This window comes from Suncus etruscus, chromosome 3 (assembly GCF_024139225.1).
Source record: "Suncus etruscus isolate mSunEtr1 chromosome 3, mSunEtr1.pri.cur, whole genome shotgun sequence".
Classification (NCBI taxonomy): domain Eukaryota; kingdom Metazoa; phylum Chordata; class Mammalia; order Eulipotyphla; family Soricidae; genus Suncus; species Suncus etruscus.
This window is the reverse complement of record NC_064850.1, coordinates 118,045,487-118,065,389: the sequence shown is the minus strand read 5'-3', so window position 1 is coordinate 118,065,389 and position 19,903 is coordinate 118,045,487. Positions and strand designations below refer to the sequence as shown.

Here is a 19,903-nt window from a genome sequence, read left to right as displayed (position 1 = left end):
CTTTCCTTTCCTTTTTCCTTCTATTCTTTTTCGCTAATCCATTGGAAAAGAGATTTCCATCCTGCTCAAATCAAGGCCAGGAATCTAAACTGTAAAAACCAACGTAGGCAAAACACTGCAAGGGCACCCAGGAAGTTTCCCATCTGGAATCCAAGCATAGATTCCAAACAGAGTGGTGTGTGTGTGTGTGTGTGTGTGTGTGTGTGTGTGTGTGTGTGTGTGTGTGTGTGTGTTGTGTTGTGTGGTGTGTGTAGGGGGGGAGTGGCAACACACGGAAAGAGCCTGAGCCTTAGCAATCAAACCTTGGGGTGCAGAGCCTGAGCCTTAGCGAGCAAATCTTGAGGTGTAGAACTTGAGCAATCAAATCTTGGGATGCAACCTGCTCCCCACCCCCGAGTCTCACTCACGGCGCTCGCCTGGGAGACTCCCGGGTCTTGGGCTGCAGCCCGGTGGCCATGGCTGGTCCCGTCTCCGTCTCGGAGGCGCAGTTGGGCCGTGTGGCGTGTCCCAAAGGCACCCCGAAGGCCCCGGGCCGCTGGGCTTTGCAGACAGACAGCTCGGTCACGCGTGCCCCCCACCCCCGTTCCATCCCGCCCCGGAGCCTGTCCTAATTCCCGATCCCGAGCACCGTAACCAACTACCCGCACCGAGCAAGTCCCCCGGGCTGAGCCCAGAGGGTCGACCAGCCCGGGCGCCTCTGCAAAGGCGGCGGCAGCTCCGCGCACTCCGGGCCGCGCGCGCCGAGGCCGAGGCCGCCTTCCCTGGGCCTGGAGGGCGCAGGGGGCAGCCCGGGAGGGGCCGAGGGGACCCCGCCGCAGCTCCCCGAACTACAGATCCCAGGGTGCCTCTCGGACTCGCGCTCCGGCCCTCGCTCCGCCCGTCCCCTCCTCCTCCTCCCCCGGCCCTTGTTGTTTTGGCTGCCAGCGCCCCGCGGAGTTTCTCAGAAAGTCTGGGCAGAAACCCGAGCCGGCCCCGAAGTGGGCCAGGGGAGGAGGGACGGGAGGAAGGGGGCGCCGGGGGGCGGCGAGAGGGACAGATCGGCGCCCCGTGGCCGTTGCGAAGCCGCCGCCACCGCCGCCGCCGCCGCGCGCGCCCCGGGGTGGGCGAGGCGACCGGGCGGAGCGCGCGGGGACGGGACAGTGTCCGCGCGGCCGTCCCGGGAACCCCCGAGCGGCCCCCGAGCCCCGCGCAGTCGGGCGGCGACCCTCGAGGGGACCCAGCCTCCTCCGGGCCGGCTCCGGCCCCCGTGCGCCCCACCTCGCCCGCCGCCCCGCGGGGCTCTCCGCGCCCGGGCGCCCCGCTGGACCGTGAGCCGAGGAAGCGGGGGGCGCTGCGCTTCGGGGGGCTGCCCCGACACCCCGCGAGGGCGAGGCGGAGCGGGAGTCGCGCGGGGCATTGTGTGCGCGGGGCGCGCGCGCGCCTGCAGCCTTGCTTGGAGTCGGGCTCCGGCTGCGCGTTTGGGTCGGGACAGTCTCCTCTCCCTGGGGGAGCGCGGCCAGGGGGCCCGAAGCTCCGGTTCCAGCTCCGGCTCCGGCTGTGCGCCCTAGCGCAGTCCCCGTCCGAGGAAGCCCCAACGCGGCTGGCAGCGAGGAGCCGAGGCCCGGGCTCCCGGGGCCCGGCGGACGCTCCAGACGCTCCAGCCCCGAGGGCGCGTCCCGGGCGGCGCGGCCGGTTCGGGGTCCGTCTGCCACCGAGGATCGAGGCGCCGGACGCGCGGCACCATGAGCGGCGGCGAGGTGGTCTGCTCGGGATGGCTCCGCAAGTCCCCGCCGGAGAAAAAGTTGAAGCGTTATGTAAGTAGAGCGCGCTCGCTCGGGTCGCCGCGCCCGGGTCCGGGCCCGCCCTGGGCTGTCCAACGGGGTTGAACTTGGTCTTCTTTCCCCCCACCCCAAGTCGGGACTCCAGCGCGCGCCCCTGGGGTTCCCCGCAGGAACCGGGTAGTTTTGTCCCTCCTGATTGCGAGTCTGATCAGGAATACTTCGGCCGATTCCCGGAGATTCGGGGAAACCCGGAGGGCCCCGAACTGGCAGCCCCCTGGCACTCTGCGGGTTGCTGCCCGGCCCGGTGGCCCGAGTAGTTTTGCAACTCCTTGCAACAGTCTCGCCCTTGCAACCAGGGTGTTGGCATGTCCAGATGAGAACCCACCCGTGTCCCTCTCCCTCTCTCCCGATTCCACACCCCCTCCTCGATTCTCCCGGAGGTGAACCCGGGAAACTGGCATTTGGAAGCCGGTTCTGCCCGGTCTGCGCTGGAGGGAGAGAGAGGGAAGGAGGGAGGGAAAAGTTGTCCCGCTCCCGCCCGATCAGCCTTCAGCCGAGCTGGGCTCCCAGCGGCGCCTCCGTTGGGAATCTGGGGACCTTGGAGATAACCCGGGAGCCTTGGCTGGGCTTGCTGCGGAGCTCGGGGCGCCGCGGGGAACCTGATGGCTGGGGTTTGGGCGCGCTGTCCAGCCCTTCCAGAGGGCACAACTGAACCCAGCAAGGAACCCTTCTCCCCCAAGGACTTCAGCCGGATTTGCAATTTTAGCGAGATGCTCGTGGTGTCTTGCAGTTTGAGTTGGTCAGGGAAACAATTCCTTGAAAGACTTTTGGTGGCAGTCTGCTTACTCCCTTTTCAGGGGTCCAGAATCTTCTCTTCCCTCAATCCCCCTTTTCTTAACCTTAAAAAAAAAAAAAAAAGGAAAGAAAGTAAGTAAAAGCAACAGTATGTTTAACGTGGCCCATGGAGCCAATATTTTCCTAGAGGAAAAATAACTTGTGTGTTTTCAAAAGCAAAATTTATGCCTCCTTAAATACACATTTATTCTCAGGGACCGACACCTTCGATTAGAACCCAATTCTCCTTGGAGGTTCTATCTACACCCACCCTTAGCGCTCCCATTAAAGCTATTAGTCACTGTTTGCTCTGTACGAAGTGGAGTTTTTGTGCAGTGCAGTGTTGAGTCTCACCTGAAGAGTCACTGCTGAGTTTCTGCTGTCTTTGCTTCCAGGGTGGGTTACAAGGCTAGCCATTCCCATCTCAGGGTCTCCTGCCTTAGAAAAGTTCTGCGGAATTTTTTTTTAACTCCTTACAACTCCTCCTGTCTTTCCCCTGTTTGAATATTTATTCCTTGCGGTGTTTACATGAATCCACAGATCTGGGGGAGCGAGGGGGCAGTGTTTATCTGTTTTCTCCCCTCATCAGAGGCCTCTTTCTAAAAGGAACGTTGTATGTGGGGAAGGGGATGGGACTGAGGAGACACAGACCCAAGGGCTGAGTTCTTGGGGGGGACTTAAGAATAACGTGTTTGCTGCAGCAGGCTTTACTTGTAATCCGTTCAGTGAGCTTTTAGCTCTCCCAGACATGCCCAGAACTGGCCCGGGCATAGTGCCATGGAAGATGCAGCAGGTGAGAAAGCTCGGGTCTCAGATTCGGAGTTTACTAGGAAACTAGGAGGAAAATCAGGCCAAAAAAAAAAAAAATAAGGTAGTCTCAAGCAAGAATTTAGGAATGGGGAGAAAACAAAGTCTGAAAAATAATTACAATCTCATTTGATTTGTATAGCATTTTGTTTTGTTTGTTTTTGTTTTGAGGCCACACTGGTGGCACTTAGGGGTTACTCCTGTGTCTGCACTCAGAAATTGCTCCTGGCAGGCTCAGGGAACCATATGGGATGGCGGGTATTGAACCCAGATTGCCCATGTTCAAGGCAAACACCCTCCCGCTGTGCTATTACTCTAGTTCCAGTAAAATATTTTTATGAGGTAGGTATCATTGCTGTTTCACAGAGGAAAAATTGGTCTACACTCAGAATGTACCAGCTGCGAGATTTGAACACAGCTCGAAGACTCAAGACTCATCTGATTCCTTTTTTGGGGCTCCCGAGGATGACTGTGGGAATATGGGTGTAATGATTGAGGATGCCAGCCACGGTGGGCTGTGGACCAGAGCCTAGGGACTTCTAGCTCAGAGAGGCAGCCCCAGTGCAAAGGGAATTTATTTGCATCCAGTGTGCAAGCTGAGGAGCAGAGATTTGGTGGTTTTACATAGATATTTTGGGGAATAAGCTCAATGGAGATGGACACCATGAGAATGCTTTAGAGAGCGTGCAGACTCGCTCTGTATTATTTTCAAGAGGGGGACAGATTTAGCAGCTGGGGGTGGATGGGGTGGAAGTAAGAAATGGGAACAGGTTTTTGGTGTTGTTCTTGTCTGACTGTGACATTTTTTCTTCTTTTTGGTTTTCGGTTCACACCCGGCAGTGCCCAGGGGTTACTCCTGGCTCTATGCTCACGAATTGTTACTGGTAGGCTCGGGGGACCATATGGGATGCCGGGATTCGAACCACTGATCACCGACCTTCTGCATGCAAGGCAAACACCTTAACTCCATGCTATCTCTCTGGCCCTGGCATTTTTTTCTTTTTTCTTTTTCTTTTATTTTTAGTTTTTGGACCACACCCGGAGGTGTCCAGAGGTTACTCTTGGTTCTATGCTCTGTGCTCAGAAATTACTCCTTTTTTTGGGGGGGGGCACACCCATTTAATGCTCAGGGGTTACTCCTGGCTAAGCGCTCAGAAATCGCCCCTGGCTTGGGGAGACCATATGGGACGCCGGGGGATCGAACCACGGTCCATTCCTTGGCTAGCGCTTGCAAGGCAGACACCTTACCTCTAGCGCCACCTCACCAGCCCCCAGAATTACTCCTAACAGCTCAGGAAACTCTATGGAATGCCGGGGGTTCGAAATAGGGTGGGCTGCATGCAAGGCAAATGCCCTCCCTGCTGTGTAACTGCTTTGATAAGACAATATCCATGGAGATGAGGCAAGAAGAGTGGGCATTTGGGTCCAGGGCTCAGGAAGGTGACGGGTGTCATAGTTAAAATGAAACTTGTGGAGCGGGGCCGGGCGGTGGCGCTCGAGGTAAGGTGCCTGCCTTACCTGCGCTAGCCTAGGAGACGGACCGCGGTTCGATCCCCCGGCGTCCCATATGGTCCCCCAAGCCAGGAGCGACTTCTGAGCGCATAGCCAGGAGTAACCCCTGAGCGTCACCGGGTGTGGCCCAAAAACCAAAAAAAAAAAAAAAAAAAGAAACTTGTGGAGCACCAGAAAGATATATGGCAGGTAGGGTGCTTGCCTGGCACTAGTTCACCCTAGTTTGACCTTCAGCATCCTATCTGGTCTCAGAGCCCAGTCAGCAAGTGATCTCGAGCACTGGAGGGTGATGTCCCCAAAACAAAGACATGCAGCTTGTCTTAGGTGTTAGATGTCTGTTTAGTTGACTTTCTTTCTGATTCTTGATCTTTGGGCTCTGATATTCCAGTTGACTTGGGTATTGCTTGGCAGACATATCTTCCTACATTTCCAATGCTTGTTTTCTTTCCATACAGAATCTCTTGTTTTCGTGGGGCTTTAAGGAAGCTTGATGAGGATTTCCAAGGAAAGCCCTGGCTCTGTGGAGATCTTGGCCAAGTGTTGTCCTGTAATTGTGCAGTAGACCAGGGTCTTTGAATATTGATCCAGGAGTGAGAAACTCTAACAGATGTTTGTTTATCATATTTATAAGAAACTTTAAATGTAGGTTAGGGTGATCTTTAAGTGAATAAAGTTTTTTTCTAGCATTGACTGCAAATTCCTGCCCTACCACTTCCCTTGCACTCTGTTTACAACTGTACTTGCATTTGTTGTTTACAACTCAACTTGTCCCTTAACATGATTTCTGCCTAGCCCTGTTCTCACCAGGTAGGGAAAGTTTTTGGTTTTATTTTTCTCATATCTGGTGATGCTCAGGAATCACTCTTAGCGGTGCTCAGCATCCCCTTATAGGATGTTGGGGATCAGCTGTGTGCAATGCAATTGCCTTCCTGTCTGTACTATGGCTCCTGCCCTGGGAAGTTTTCTTGACTTTCCACCTAGACATAGTGAAAGTAACAAAAAGCAAGGAGAAAAGAAGCAGCAGGTTTATGTTTGGGGCTGTTTTAATTTTTTTTATATTTATTTACAGAAGGCATAAGAGTCTATTGCGTACCTGTCCGGTCATTCTCTGTGAGATTTCCAGTTCGCTTAAAATGGGCATGAAACAGATCATGCTTTTTTCTGGGTGGTTTTCATTTAAATGACTTTGTGACTTTTGGCCCTCTGTTATACACTAAATAGCTGCCCCCCCCCCCCCCAAAATTTGTTAAGGGCACTGAGTGGAATTCTATTGAAATCTCTTCGGCTACAGGAAACAGGCTAGCTTTTGGTAGTAACACTTACAGTGGTGCTTAGGTGATGATGTTGATAGAAGTAACATAGCAGCCAAGGGTCACATAAGTATCAAGAGTCATTGATGATCAGTGTGAGGCAGGCCTTGGAGTGATGGGACAGTGGGTGAGATACTGCCCTTGAGCATCTATTTATCCATCTATCACCAATCTGTCAATCAATTATCTCTCTATAAATCAAGTATTTATCATCTATTGGTCTATCAAGTATCTGTCTATCATCTATCTATCTACATTAAAATGCTTAGATTTCAAAAGTGCTATGTAAAGATGTGTTGAAACCTGGGCAGCCTTTTTCATCAACTGGCTGAACATTTCAGTTGAGATCAAATGCACAAGCCTGAAACAAAGGATCCCTCAGGCCAGCTGGCTTCTCAGCACCTCTATGGAAGGCGCTTCCCAGTGGCTGAGTCTAGCCTGGACCCCCAGTTTGGGCTCTGACCTGACCCAGCTGTCAGCTCTAGACAGGCAAAGAGGGGGGCAGGCTAGCCTGAGAACTGATTTCTGCAGCCAGACCTGGGAGGTCCAGGGACTGCCAGGCCAGGAGCAAGACCACAGCCAGCTCTTGGCTTGTGGCCTGCACCTACCGGTGCTCTCTCTGCCCACAGCTGCCTGCCCAGAGCTCAGTGGGGCTGAAATTCTGCAGAACTCAGTGTTGGTCCTGGGAATGAGCTTCAGAGTGCAGATTCTTCATCCTCCTCCTCCTCTTCTTCCTCCTCCTTCTCCTCCTCTTTCACATCCTCCTCCTTTTCTTCTCAGGGGTTACTCCCCCCTTCCTCTTCTTCTTAGGGGTTACTCCCCCCCCCCCTTCCTCTTCTTCTCAGGGGTTACTCCTGGCTCTGGACTCAGGAATCACTCCTGGCAGGCTCAAGGGACCATATGAGATGCTGAGATCAAATCTGGGTTGGCTGCATGCAAGGCAAACGCCCTCCCTGCTGTGCTATTGGAGATAAAGGGGCTGTGGCAGAAATAGTGTCAGCATCTTACCAGCTCCAGGGGGGCCTGAGGATCTGTGCAGAGGGGTGCAGCGAGCTTGGCAGGAGCATCTGCGGACTCCTTCTGGCCTTCTGAAGTTTGGGCTGAATGCCCAGAGGAGCACCATTCTGTGGGAGGAAATTTCTTCTTGAAGCCCTTCTGTTGGCAAACACTCACCCCCTGCCACTGTCCTTTCTTATTTCCTCCAGTGTGGTGGGAACATTATTTCTATTGGCAAATATCCTCAAGGCCCAGACAGATAAGGGGATTAAAAAAAAAAACCTGGTCAAACCTCCCCCCAAAAGGGATTGCTGTATTCATATGGAAAAAAATTTGGGGGGATGGGCTAGAGTGATAGCACAGCTGTGAGGAGTTTGCCTTTCATGCCACCAACACAGGATGGACCCCGGTTCGAATCCCTGCATCCATATGGTCCCCAGAGTCTGCCAGGAGCGACTTCTAAGTGCAGAGCCAAGAGTAAATCCTGAGCGTCGCCAGGTGTGACCCCAAAACAAATACATTTGGGGAAGCCACACCTTGTGGTTCTCAGGGGTTACTCTTGGCTCTGTGTTCAGCTCTGGTGGGCTTAGGGGATCATGTGGGTTGCTGAATATTGAACCTAGGTCAGTTGCAAGGTAATTGCCCGTCTGCTGTTCGATTGCTCCAGCCCCAGGTGAAAAATATTCATCAGGCAAGTCTATCCTTTCTGGAGGGTAGTGGTAGAATTCTTGGCTCAAGAACAATTATTATTATTTTTTTTTGACACATCTGGTGTTGCACAGGGCTTGTGTCTGGCTGGTTATACTCAGGAATGACCCTTGGCAGAGTTTGGGGGACTCTATGCTGTACCAGGGATTGAACTGGGTTGGCTGCACTGCTACTGATCTCCCATTGTCTGCTTTCCTTCACCCTCCTGGAAGCACTTTGTGAGATCATCTTTAAACAATATTGAGGCAAAAGTTAGACTAGGATTCTCTGTCCGACAGCTGAATCTCTGGTTTCAGTGTCTGACAAGTCAGCTTAAAAACCCATGAAAGGGACCAGGATGTGACTCAGTGCTAGAAAACAGCGCAGGAGACTTGCATTCTACCCTCTGCTCGAGCTTGTAGCAACTGGGAAGGAAATAAAATGTCATAAAATTCCGTATTTTGAGTCACCATACAACTATGTAGATAGGATCTGGATTATTTGGCGACTAGTGGTTGTTCAGGGGTGATACTAGTCTGGTTTCTGAGACTGACAGAGAAGGTGCCTGTTGGTTATTTTGGAAGAATTTGGTGTCAAGTATGTGCTATGGATGCCCTGAATGAGGGCAGGACCTAGGCCTGTCTTAGCTTTGTCTCTTCCCACAGGTTCTTTGGCAGGGTTAGGGAGCTTTGAAACGCACTGACTTTGCTTCTCAACTATTTCTGGTTCCGGTGACCTTTGGTGGTGTTTAGGAGTGACCTTTGGTGGTGTTTAGGAGTGACCTTTGGTGGTGACCTCAGGTACAAGGAAATATGAGTACCTCACCTCCACATCTTTTTGTTTTGCTTTGTTTTGTTTTTTTTTTTTTTTTGGGCCACACCGGGTGGCGCTCAGGAGTTACTCCAGGCTCTGCTCAGAAATCACTCCTGCAGGCATGGGGGACGGTATGGGATGCTGGGATTCGAACTACCTTTGGTCCTGAGTTGGATGCTTGCAAGGCAAATGCCCTACCGCTGGCTATCTCTTCAGTCCCACATCCATATCTTTTAATCTTCCCAGTCTTGGATAAGATGCGGGGTTGTGGGGGTAGGTGGGGGGGGGGAGACAGGGCGCACACTTGGTGATCTCAGGGCTTATTCCTGAGGGTCCATCTGGAGTGCCTGGGTTGAACCCAAGTCAGCTTTGTGCAAGACAAACAAGTGTCTTCTCTGTGCTGTTTCTGCTGCCCCTTGGAGTCTTTGACTTGGACTGGAAATAGTTGTGCATTCTCAGGGGGTAGGGGGACATAACTCAGAAGTTTTCCTTACTGGAGATGTTAGAAATAAGTCCTACAGAGCTCCTTGTCCAAGGTTTCCCCTGAATTTTAGAAGATCCTTAAAGCCCTGGGGGAAATCCCCACCCCATTTCCTCTGGTGCCTGTTGTTTCCATAAACTGGTTTTCTGGAGCTTTTTATTAGGCAACCCTCTAGAATGGGTGGGAAAGGACTTTCTCCCTGCCCTTAAGGAGTTTCTAATCTGCTGGTGAAAAGGCTATGGACCAGGACCACTTAATCCTCTTCTGTGAGAGGGTTCTAAGGTGATAAAATAGCTGGTTAATTTGCCAGATGATGAATACTAGAGCCTGCTTAAGGATGCAGGCATTTGGGTCTAAAAGGGGAAACTGGGATGTGGGGGTTAGGCTAGGGGGTAGTGGGGAGACAGCACCCTAGTATTTTGGGCTCATCTTTTTTTTTCTTTGGTGGGGTGTCACACCCGGCAGCGCTCAGGGGTTACTCCTGGCTCTATGCTCAAAAATAGCACCTGGCAGGCGCAGAGGACCATATGGGATGCCGGGATTCGAATCACCGTCCTTCTGCATGCAAGGCAAACGCCTTATCTCCATGCTATCTCTCCGGCCCCACAGGGCTCATGTTTTAAAAGCTTTTCCCGAAGACTTTCAGAAGCAATGCCAATGGGGGCACGAAGGAAGAGCAGAACCCCTGCGAGATAATATGAAGTTTGTCTTGCTTGCAGCTGACCCAAGTTCAATCCCCTTGGGAAATCCCTTTTAATTTCTGGAGCCTTGGAGTCATGTGTGAGCCAGGAAGAAACCTTAAGCACTACTGGGTGTGCCCCAGAAACCCCCACCCAAACTTTCACCATAAAAACCCAAAACCCCCTTGTGGGTGTAGACACGCCAGTGAAGTGAAGCCCCACAGCGGTTCTGTGGATGGGTGGGAGACTTGGGTGTTCCGTGGAAGCTGCCAGGGTGTTAAATCGGACTCACAGAGAGTCCTGGCTGCTGACAAATTTCCCGTTTCCAGCTAGAATCCAACCAGCAAAAACAACACCGTGGTTCACCTGAACAGAACTGATGTCTGTCTGTCCATCTGTTCAAGCTCCCGGGCCTTATTCTAGAAGCTTCCTTCCTGAGTCTACAGGGAGCTAAATCGCCCTTTAGGGCTTAACTTTCCCTTCTGGGCTGAGAGCAGGCAGGGAGGGAGCACATTGGGGGAGGAGGGAGAATAAAAGAGTCTTTGATTCCTGCCTGGGGCCTGCAGCGCCAGCCCAAGGAGTCTGCATTTGGACTTTGGAAACAGTCTTGGCCCAGCTGCCTGAGTGCCAGCCAGTGTGGGAGCCAGAGAATAAGGCCTTTGGCGCCCATTAGACCCCCCTGATTGCTGATGTGGCCCCCGCTCACTGCACATTCCTTGCCTGAGCCCCTGCACACCCTCCCTATGCATGCCCTCCCCCCATCCCTTTGGATCTTGGATATCAGCACACATCCTTGGACTGCAAACTGCCTTATCAAGTCACAGGCCTCTGAGCCCTCCAAGCACACATAAAATCAGATTCTTCTTTTCGTTTGTTTAGTTTTAGACCATACCCACTGTGCACAGGGCTTACTCCTGCCTCTATGCTCAGAAGTTGCTCCAAGCAGACTCGGGATCATATGGGATCGAACCCAGATCATCGAGAGCAAGGCATCAAACTCGGGTCAGCTGCGTGCAAGGCAGTAAACATTCTACTCGCAGTGCTATCTCTGGTCCCAAAATTAGTTTCTTTTCATTGGAAATCAACTAGGAGAGAGTGACTCTTAGTACAACCCCCCCCCCCCCTTTCCACTTTTGTTTAAAATAGCCTCATCAGTAACCTGGGGTGGTGGAGGGGAGAGGGGAACCTTCTGGAATAGTTGGGGTCTGAAGAATTTCTAGGAAGAGTCTCTTAAGGAATGGTACTATTTTTTTCTCATCCTGCACCTTTTTTTTTTCCTTTCAATTTTTGTTTTTTGGGTCACACCCAGTGACACTCAGGGGTTACTCCTGGCTCTGTGCTCAGAAATCCCAGCAGGGTGCGAGGCAAATGCCCTACCACTGTGCTATCGCTCCATTCTCTCATTCTGAGGCTTTATATAAAGACAGATGGCTGGGGGAAAAAACACATTCTCTTATCATCTGAGCAGTCCTCCTTTGGATGAATCTGGCTTCCTACAAAAGTATACCCAGCCTGCCTTCTCTGCTGCCTGGCCACAATGGTTGAGGCCCCCACTGCCCGGGTCTTATCTCTGTCCCTTTAGCTCTTGAGGCATTTCTGATTACTACTCCTGGCTGCCAAGCCCTGTCCTGCAGTATTTTCTGGAATAAACGTTTTTCATGTGGTTGTTTTTAGTGGTCTACTAGATGCCAATGGCCCTTGAAGATCCAGTTGCATCTTTAGAAGAGGAGATGTGGGTTGTTTGATTATTTTCCTCTCCCTCAATCATTTAATTGTCTATAGGTATAAATAAAACCCAAATATATATGTGCGTATTTGTATTTTGGCTTGGTTTGGTTTTGGGACCACACCTAGCAGCGCTCAGGGGTTACTCCTGGCTCTACATTCAGAAGTTGCTCCTGGCAGACTCCAGGGACCCTGTGGAATGCTGCGGATGGAATCAAGGTCTGCCATGTGCAGGGAAAAATGCCCCCACACTGTGCTATTGCTCAGGCAAAAAACAAAAACAAAAACAAAAACAAATCCCTTTATCTTTTTGCCCACAACCAGTGACACTCAGGGGTTACTCCCGGCTGTGCACTCAGAAATTGCTCCTGGCTGGCGGATGGAACATCGATCTGTCCTAGGTTAGCACATGCAAGGCAGATACCCTACTGCTTGCGCCACTGCTCCGGCCCCAAAACCTCATATTTTAAACTGAGCTTTCTTTTAGTTTTGAATATGGGAACAAATGCCAAAGATACCACACATTTTTCTTTTAAATGTATTTAATTTTGGCTTTGGGGTCATGCCTGATAGTGTTCAAGGCTTACTTCTATCTCTGCACTCAGGATTCACTCTTGCAGGGTTTGGGGACCATATGGGACTCTGAGGATCAAACCCAGGTTGACTACAAGCAGGGTAAGCATCCCACCCACTGCACTGTCTGTCTAGCCTCATCACAGGGTTTTCTTTTTCTTTTCTGTATTTTATTTTTTTTGGGGGGAAGGCCACACCCGGTGGTGCTCAGGGGTTACTCCTGGCTATCTGCTCAGAAATCGATTCTGGCAGGCATGGGGGACCATATGGGACGCTGGGTTTTGAACCAATGACCTTATGCATGAAAGGCAAACGCCTTACCTCCATGCTTCTCTCAGGCCCCTCTCTCTTTTTTTTTTTTTTTTTTTTAATTTTGGTTTTTGGGCCACATCGTGCTGAGCTCAGAAATTACTCCTGGCTCTACACTCAGAAATCACTCAGAACCATATGGGACGCCAGGATTCAAACCACTGTTCTTCTGCATGTGAGGCAAACGCCCTACCTCCATGCTATCTCTCCAGCCCCTCACAGGGTTTTCTTATGGCGCTATTTTGATTATTTTTCTCACAACTTTTATTCTTTGAAATCATACATACATTGCTTAAGTAATTTCTTATGCTGCTAGAGGAGAAAAAAAATGTTATGAAAGGAAAAAATAAATGGCTGCATTGTTCCATGAGTTAAAAATAATATACCACAAGTCCAAATTTGTCTTTTCTAGTTCATGAGATCTCAGGTTTTTTTCCTAAGGAAAAGTACTGGTTTGCTTTAACCTGCCTCTTCTTTGTTTTTCCTTTTCCTTTTTCTTTTGAAATGTAATTTGCTTGTTTTGATCAGTAGGTTATTTTGGCTGAGAGAACAGATCTGTGGGCTCTTAGACATCAAGGGGGAAGAAAAACCATTTTATGTGCATGTACAACATTGCACACAAAACTTCCATACTTTTTGTTTTGTTTTGTTTTCTTTTTTTTTGGGCCACACCCAGCAGCACTCAGAGGTTATTCCTGGCAGACTTGGGGGACCATATGGGATGCCGGGAATCAAACCTAGGTCTGTCCTGGATCAGCCACGTGCAAAGCAGACGCCCTACTGCTGTGTTATCTCTCTGGCTCTAAAACTTCCGTTTTTAAAAAAATATTCCACGTAGAGTGGGCTAAAGCGATGGCATGTGGGTTCAGTCTCCACCATCCCATAGGGTCCCTTGAGCACCTCTAGGAGTGATGCCTTAGTGCAGAGCTTGGAATGCCTCCTGAGCATCTCCAGGTATGACACTCCGCCCTCCCCCTCAAACAAAACAAAATGAGGCTTCTGTGAAATGAAATGCAGGATGTGGGGTTAGGAGAAGGGCAGAATCTAGTCTCTGGGTTTCCCTGTTGTACCAATGTATCCTTTTTTTTTGTTTTTTGTTTTTGTTTTTTTGTTTTTGAGCCACACCCATTTGACGCTCAGGGGTTACTCCTGGCTATGCGCTCAGAAATCGCCCCTGGCTTGGGGGGACCATATGGGATGTTGGGGGATCTAACCTCAGTCCGTCCTACGCTAGCACTTGCAAGGCAGACACCTTACCTCTAGCGCCATCTTCCCGGCCCCTCCAATACATCCTTAACCAGTCGCTTTGTGCTCTTCTCTGCCAGCGGAGAGGCCAACACCCTCTCACTATGGACCAATACTTCCTTTGTTTTTAACGCACCTCCCGCTACACCTCCTGTCACATAAAGCTGAATCCCCCACACCACAGGGTTGGAACTTAATTTTATGGTGAGTCTTATTTGTTTGTTTGTTTTTTGCACTTTGGGGCCACCCCCAGTTGTGCTCAGGTGTTACCAGCTAGTGGTGCTGGGAGGGGTCCAGTGGAATTGACTGGTCATCACATACCGGGCAAGTGCTTCAGCTTCTACATGACCATTCCAGCCCCAGGTGTTCACTGTTTTGTTTTAATATTTTGGGGGGTGTTTCTGGTCACACTGGTAGCGCTCAGGGCTTTCTCCTGGCTCTGTGCTCAGGAATCACTCCTGGCGCTGCTCAGGACTTCTGGTTCTGTGCTCAGGGATGACTCCTGAAAGAGCTCAAGAATAACTCCTGGTGGGACTCCGGATACCACAAGTGGTGCTGGGGACCAAGCCTGGTCGGCTGCCATGTCTGCATCTTGACACACAGGACTCCTATCCCTGTCCTGGCGGTTTATTGGGGTCTGATGGTGTTATCAGGTATCTGGAAGATGCACTGGTTCCTTCCCACTCCTGACATGCTGTTGACCATGATGGCTTCACCAGGCTATGTGGCTGGGCTATTCTGCCAGCTGTGGCTGTCTCCCAGCCATGACTGTGTGCCAGAGGAAGCAGGCACACTGTGCCCTCTCCTGCCCTGCTGGTCTGCCCTAGTGGCCCAGGACCAGTGCTAGCTCCCTGCCTAGAGGGACGGTCACTTGCTTGCAGCCCAGAAAAGCTGGGTGGTAGCTTCAGAGTCTCTATCCCCCAGCCCCAGGGTGCTGCCTGCTGGGGTGCAGGGTCAAGGCCCGGAGAGCCCATGCCTCGAGGCAGTTACAGCCAGGCCCTTTGGCCCCCTGCCTCTGGCCAAGCTCCCTGGGAGCCCCAAAGCAGGGCAGGAGGGGCTGGTTTGAAGTATCAGGTTTCCAGTGAGGGGCTGAGAGAAGGTGAAAGGCATCCGGGAAGCCCAGGAAGGCGGAGTCTTCTCTGTGACCTGTGCCGGACCTGCTGCCCTCTGCTAAGTATGTGGGTGGTAGGTGCCCACGGGAAGAACTCGGTGAGGGATATCACGGTTGCAGGGATTTCTGCTCTCCGGGAAAGCAACAGAGCGGGCAAACTTAGCCTGCATGGTTTTGGATTTTGGAGGCCACACTCTGATGCTGTTGAGGGCCCCACATTTCAACTGAGGTCTTGACCACACAGCCACACACACCTGTAAGTAAGTGCGTTGCCTCCTGTACTGTCTCTTTGGCCCAAACCCTTTTTGGGGGGCTAAGGAGACTCCCTGATGGTGCGTGGGGGCTCAGGGCCACTCACAGATAGTGTTAGCTGGCCAGGTTTGTGGTTCACGAAGGTCCTGGCTCTGCTCAGACCCTGCAGGGCCACCCTGGTCCCACCTGGTGAATCCCAGGGACCTCTGGGCCTGTACTTGAAAGCTGCTCTGAGGCTCAAGTGATGTGGGGCATAGAACCAGTCTCATTACAGCCAAGGTCTGTGCCCTTTATGTCCTGTTTCTCTGTTCCCCAAACTAGTCTGCCTTTTATGTCAAACTTGTTTATATATATTTTTGTTTGTTTGTTTGTTTGTTTTTGGGCCACACCCGGTAACGCTCAGGGGTTACTCCTGGCTATGCGCTCAGAAGTTGCTCCTGGCTTGGGGGACCATATGGGACACCGGGGGATCGAACCTCGGTCCGTCCAAGGCTAGCGCAGGCAAGGCAGGCACCTTACCTTTAGCGCCACCGCCCGGCCCCACTTGTTTATATTTTAATACCTTCCTTGAGTTATATAATATGTTTCATGTTTTATGTTTTAATTCATATTTGATATATATTTTGGATTTTTTGTGCTGTGGCCTGCCATAGACCCAGTGGGTGGATAGGCCTGATCTCTCTGCAGAGCAAATTCAGGCTCCGAAGGTCATTCTTCAGAGTTGGCATTGGAGGCTAATCTCCGAGAGCCAGAGCTGCCTTTGTTCCCTGCGCTTGAACAGTCAGTGCAGTGCTTTGTATGGGCTATGGGTGCCCCCCCAGCTGCCGGGTTGGAAGCCCATAGCAGTGCGTCTACTGGGTTCGTCTCCCCTTTTCCTCTGCACCCGGTTTGTTTTCAGGGTTCTTTGGGGGTTCTTTCCTACAAGTCGTAAAATAAGGGCTCTGTCGAGGTCCCTCTTGCAACGTCACTGGAGAGAGAAGCCACAGCCTCCTGGTTTGCCAAGGAGTGGGAGACTGAGCAGGTCAAAATGGTGATTGCTTAGCCATGGCACTGGGAGAGCCTTAGAGAAAACTTCGGTCCGAGTTACTGGGCTCTCCAGTGTGTCATTGGCACTGTCCTTCCCACAGTCCACACAGGGACTGGCATGCTTGTGGTGGAGGTGGTGCAGACTTCAGTGATGGATCCCAGGGCTGCTGCTCCTTCTGCTGCTGGCCAGATAGAGATCTGTTTTCATGGAACTCTCTTTCCTCTTCTCTTCTTTTCTCTTCTTTTTCTTTTTATTCTTTTCTTTTTCGTTTCTGTTCTCTTCTTTTTATTTTTCCTTTGTTTTTGGAACACACCTGTCGGTGCTCAGTGGTTTCCCCTGGTTCTGTGCTCAGTTCAGAAATCACTCCTGGCAAGCTCAAGGGACCATATGGCGTGCCAGGTATTGAACCTGGGTCTGTCCTGAGTAGGCCATGTGCAAGGTAAATGCCCTGTTCAATGTGCTATTGTCACAGCTTCTCTCTTCTCTTTTTCTTTTCTTTTCTTGCCACATTCAGCAGTGCTTGGGACTGACTCCTTTATCTGTGCTCAGGGATCATTCCTGGTGTTGCTCACGGAACCAGAGGCGGTACCAGGAATTGAACCTGGATCAGCTACATGCAAGGCCAGGACCTAACCCGCTGAATCGCCTGCCTCTCCAGCTCTTTCTGGGAACTCAGAATGCCAGTGAGGGCCGTGAACTCCCCTGCTCTCAGAATACCCTTCTTTTGGGGACTTTCTCTTCCATGGTTCTGCTTTCCTTGGGAGTTGGGGCTCTGAAAGCCATTGGTGGGAGACCAGACTCTGTCCTCACACCCCTGGCAGATTTTCTTCTCTTGGGGGTGATGAAGGCCCAGAGTTTCGGGTCTCTGTTCTCTTGGCTTATAAACCAACAAACTCCATCACAACCTTCCATGCTCTCACCTTGGAAAGCATGGAAAGATCTGTGGATTTTCTATTTTGTCTGATTTTTGAGGCCACACCAGGCAATGCTCAGGGATGACTCCTAGCTCAGTGCTCAGGAATCATGACTGGTGGGGCTCAGAGTCCATAAATAATGCTGGGTTCCTGCTGCGATTGGCTGCCCTGATTTAACTTCTGACTTAACCGCTATACTTGCATCCAGGCTTGTCCTGTTTGTTATTTTTAGGGGGGAAGAGGATTTCCAGTCACTCTGTCTGGTGCTTGGGGACTACTCTTGGTTTTGTCTCGGTATTTACTCCCAACAGTCACTGGGGACTGTATAGTGGTATCAGGGATGTCACCATGGTCAGTTACATGCAAGGCAAGTGCTTTAACACATGTACTGTCCTGCCCCTGAGTCCTGATTGTAGAAAGAAATTAGGTTGCTGAGATCCCCTAATTCTCCTCCTGGCCTTTGCCTTTTGCCTTTTGCATGATGGCTAGATCATCCACCCCTGTGGGAAGCTCTGTTCTGTGGCCTCTGCCCTCTCTGGACAGAGCTCTTGAGGTCCAGCATTGTCTCTTTCTGGGATAGCCTGGGTGGTTCATTATAATCAGTCTTTGGACTTTGGATTTTAGTCCCGGTTCCTGGAAATATTTGTATAAAAATTGGGCCATGGTACCAAAGAGATAATATAGTAGGGAGGATGCTTGTCTAGCACATGGCTGATTGGGATTTGATCCCTAGCCTACCAATTTGGTCCCTGAGCATCTCTAGGAGTGAGTTTGGTGCTCCTTAAGTATAGCCTAAAAACCTAAAAAGAAAAATATTAGGCCTGTGTTGATCTCCACTTCCTGTGTCCTCTGGAGAGTGGTGTCTGTGAAAGGAGGATTTTATCCTCCCCTCCATATTTGGGGACACTTGGGCAGTACAATTCTGGCAGCTGGTAGAGGTGTAGGGCCTTGCGGTGTATAAAGCAGCCCTTGCCACCAAGATCCCTCCGACTTCGGTGACAAGTAGAACTGGAGCCAAGAAACCGCAGGTGGAAAATGACTCTGAAGGTTTGGTTTCTAGACCTGCCCGCTCATTCTATCTTATGTTTTTCCCTTGGGGATCATAAAATACCTATAATTCATCCGCAGGGTCGGGGAGGCCTTGTGGAAGGCCTGGGAACCCACACATTTTTTTTTTTTTTCTGGCTTCCATTAGGTGGAGGGAGGGGAGGAAACCTCACCAGGAGATAGTTGAGCTTTTTGGTTGTGGGTTTTGACTTGGTGGCTATACCCAAGTTAAGACTGGGCTATATCCAGTCACCACTCCCTGAATCTGCTCCCTGGTCTGTGCTCAGAAGCTGTTTCTGCCAATGCTCAGAGAAATGTGGTGCTCAAGATTGGACCTGGGCCTCCAGCATGCAAAGCTGCCCTCAGCCCACCCAGCTGTCTCTATGCCCTGGTTGAGCTCCTGGAAGGAAAGCAGAGGTTGGTGCCATTAGGCCTTTCTCCAGGATCTTAGTGATCATCCATTTCTTTCCTGGTTATTCTTAAGATCATTCCCCAGCCTGGCTTTTTTACTCTGGTAATCAGAACACCAGGCAAGTCCAGCCCTTTGTTTTGGGGGTGGGAACAGGGATTGCTGAATCATGCTTTTTGCTTCTTCTTACCTCTTGGCTCAGAGATCACCATTCATTGTTTGCAAGCCGCCCTGCTTGTTGACTTTTCAGAAATGACATGTCATCAGGCCTCTTGCTGGTCCAACTACTGTAATTGGCCCCGGAGCCGGGCTGACAAGTCGTTTGTGCTGATGCCTTACCTTGGACCCGGCTCCAGGCTCTCTGGCTTTCGGGCCTCTTGTGTTTGTGTTTCTGAAGGCGTGAGCGGGGTGTGTGTTTTGAAGGGGCTTGCTTGCAGCATAAAGAGTGGCCCTGGGTTCGGGAAGAATCAAGGGTTTGGAGTTGAGTTTGAGAACTAGTAGCCTATGGGGCCCTCTCTTTTGATTTTTGGGTCATACTCGACAGCCCTCCTGGTTCTGCGCTCTGAGATCATGCCTGGTGGACTTGGTGGACCCTATGGGATGCCAGGGGCCAAACCTGGGTCAGCCACAAGGCAAGGCAAATGCCCTCCCCACTGTGCTCAGGGCCCCTTTGGGGACTCTCTTCAATGAAGATTTTGGGGTCCTGTCACTCTTGTGATGTTTTTAGTCAGTCTAAGGCTCCTGTTTCCTCCATCCCATGGGACCCTGCTAGATTGGTTATATTTCGAGAAGTTCCAAATTGAAGGAAAAAGGAAGAAGAAACTGAAATTTCTGTGGGTGGGGACAGGGAGGCAAGAAGCCAAAAAATCATTTTAGCCTCTTTTTTTTGTTTGTTTGTTCTTGGTTTTGGGCCACACCAGCAGCTCTCAGGGGTTACTCATGGCTCTATGCTCAGAAATCGCTCCTGGCAGGCTCGGGGGACCATATGGGATGCCAGGATTCGAAACACCGTCCTTCTGCATGCAAGGCAAATGCCCTACCTCCATGCTATCTCTCTGGCCCCAATTTTAGCCTCTTTTGGGGGGAACATGTGAAGTAAGTACTTAGAAAGGTCCATGTCATGTGTAATGGAATCTGAGTTATATAGTGCTGCCTTTCACATGGTCAACTCGGGTTTAATCCTTTACATCCCAAAGTGTCCCTTAAGCCTGCCAGGAGTGATCCCTGAGTGCAGAACCAGGAGTAAGCCCTGAGCACTGCCAGATGTGCAGCCCTTCCTCTCCCTCCAACAAAAAAAGCAGATATTTTCTTGGGGTGATAGTACAGTGGAGAGGGCATTAGCCTTGCAGGTAGCTGACCCAAGTTCAATCGCTAGCACCCTATATGGTACCCCAAGCCTGCCAGGTGTGAT

The 19,903-nt window shown here is 51.1% G+C and overlaps 1 protein-coding gene across 1 annotated transcript in view; it reads left to right on the top strand.

Annotated features, from left to right (window-relative positions):
• The first annotated feature begins 1,332 nt into the window (after positions 1-1,332).
• GAB1 (GRB2 associated binding protein 1) overlaps positions 1,333-19,903 on the top strand; it is a 118,201-nt gene continuing 99,630 nt past the window's right edge. The window contains exon 1 of the mRNA XM_049770872.1: positions 1,333-1,793. Within this exon, the coding sequence (XP_049626829.1) occupies positions 1,722-1,793 (72 nt within the window). The 5' untranslated portion in view covers positions 1,333-1,721. The remainder of the gene's footprint in view (positions 1,794-19,903) is intronic.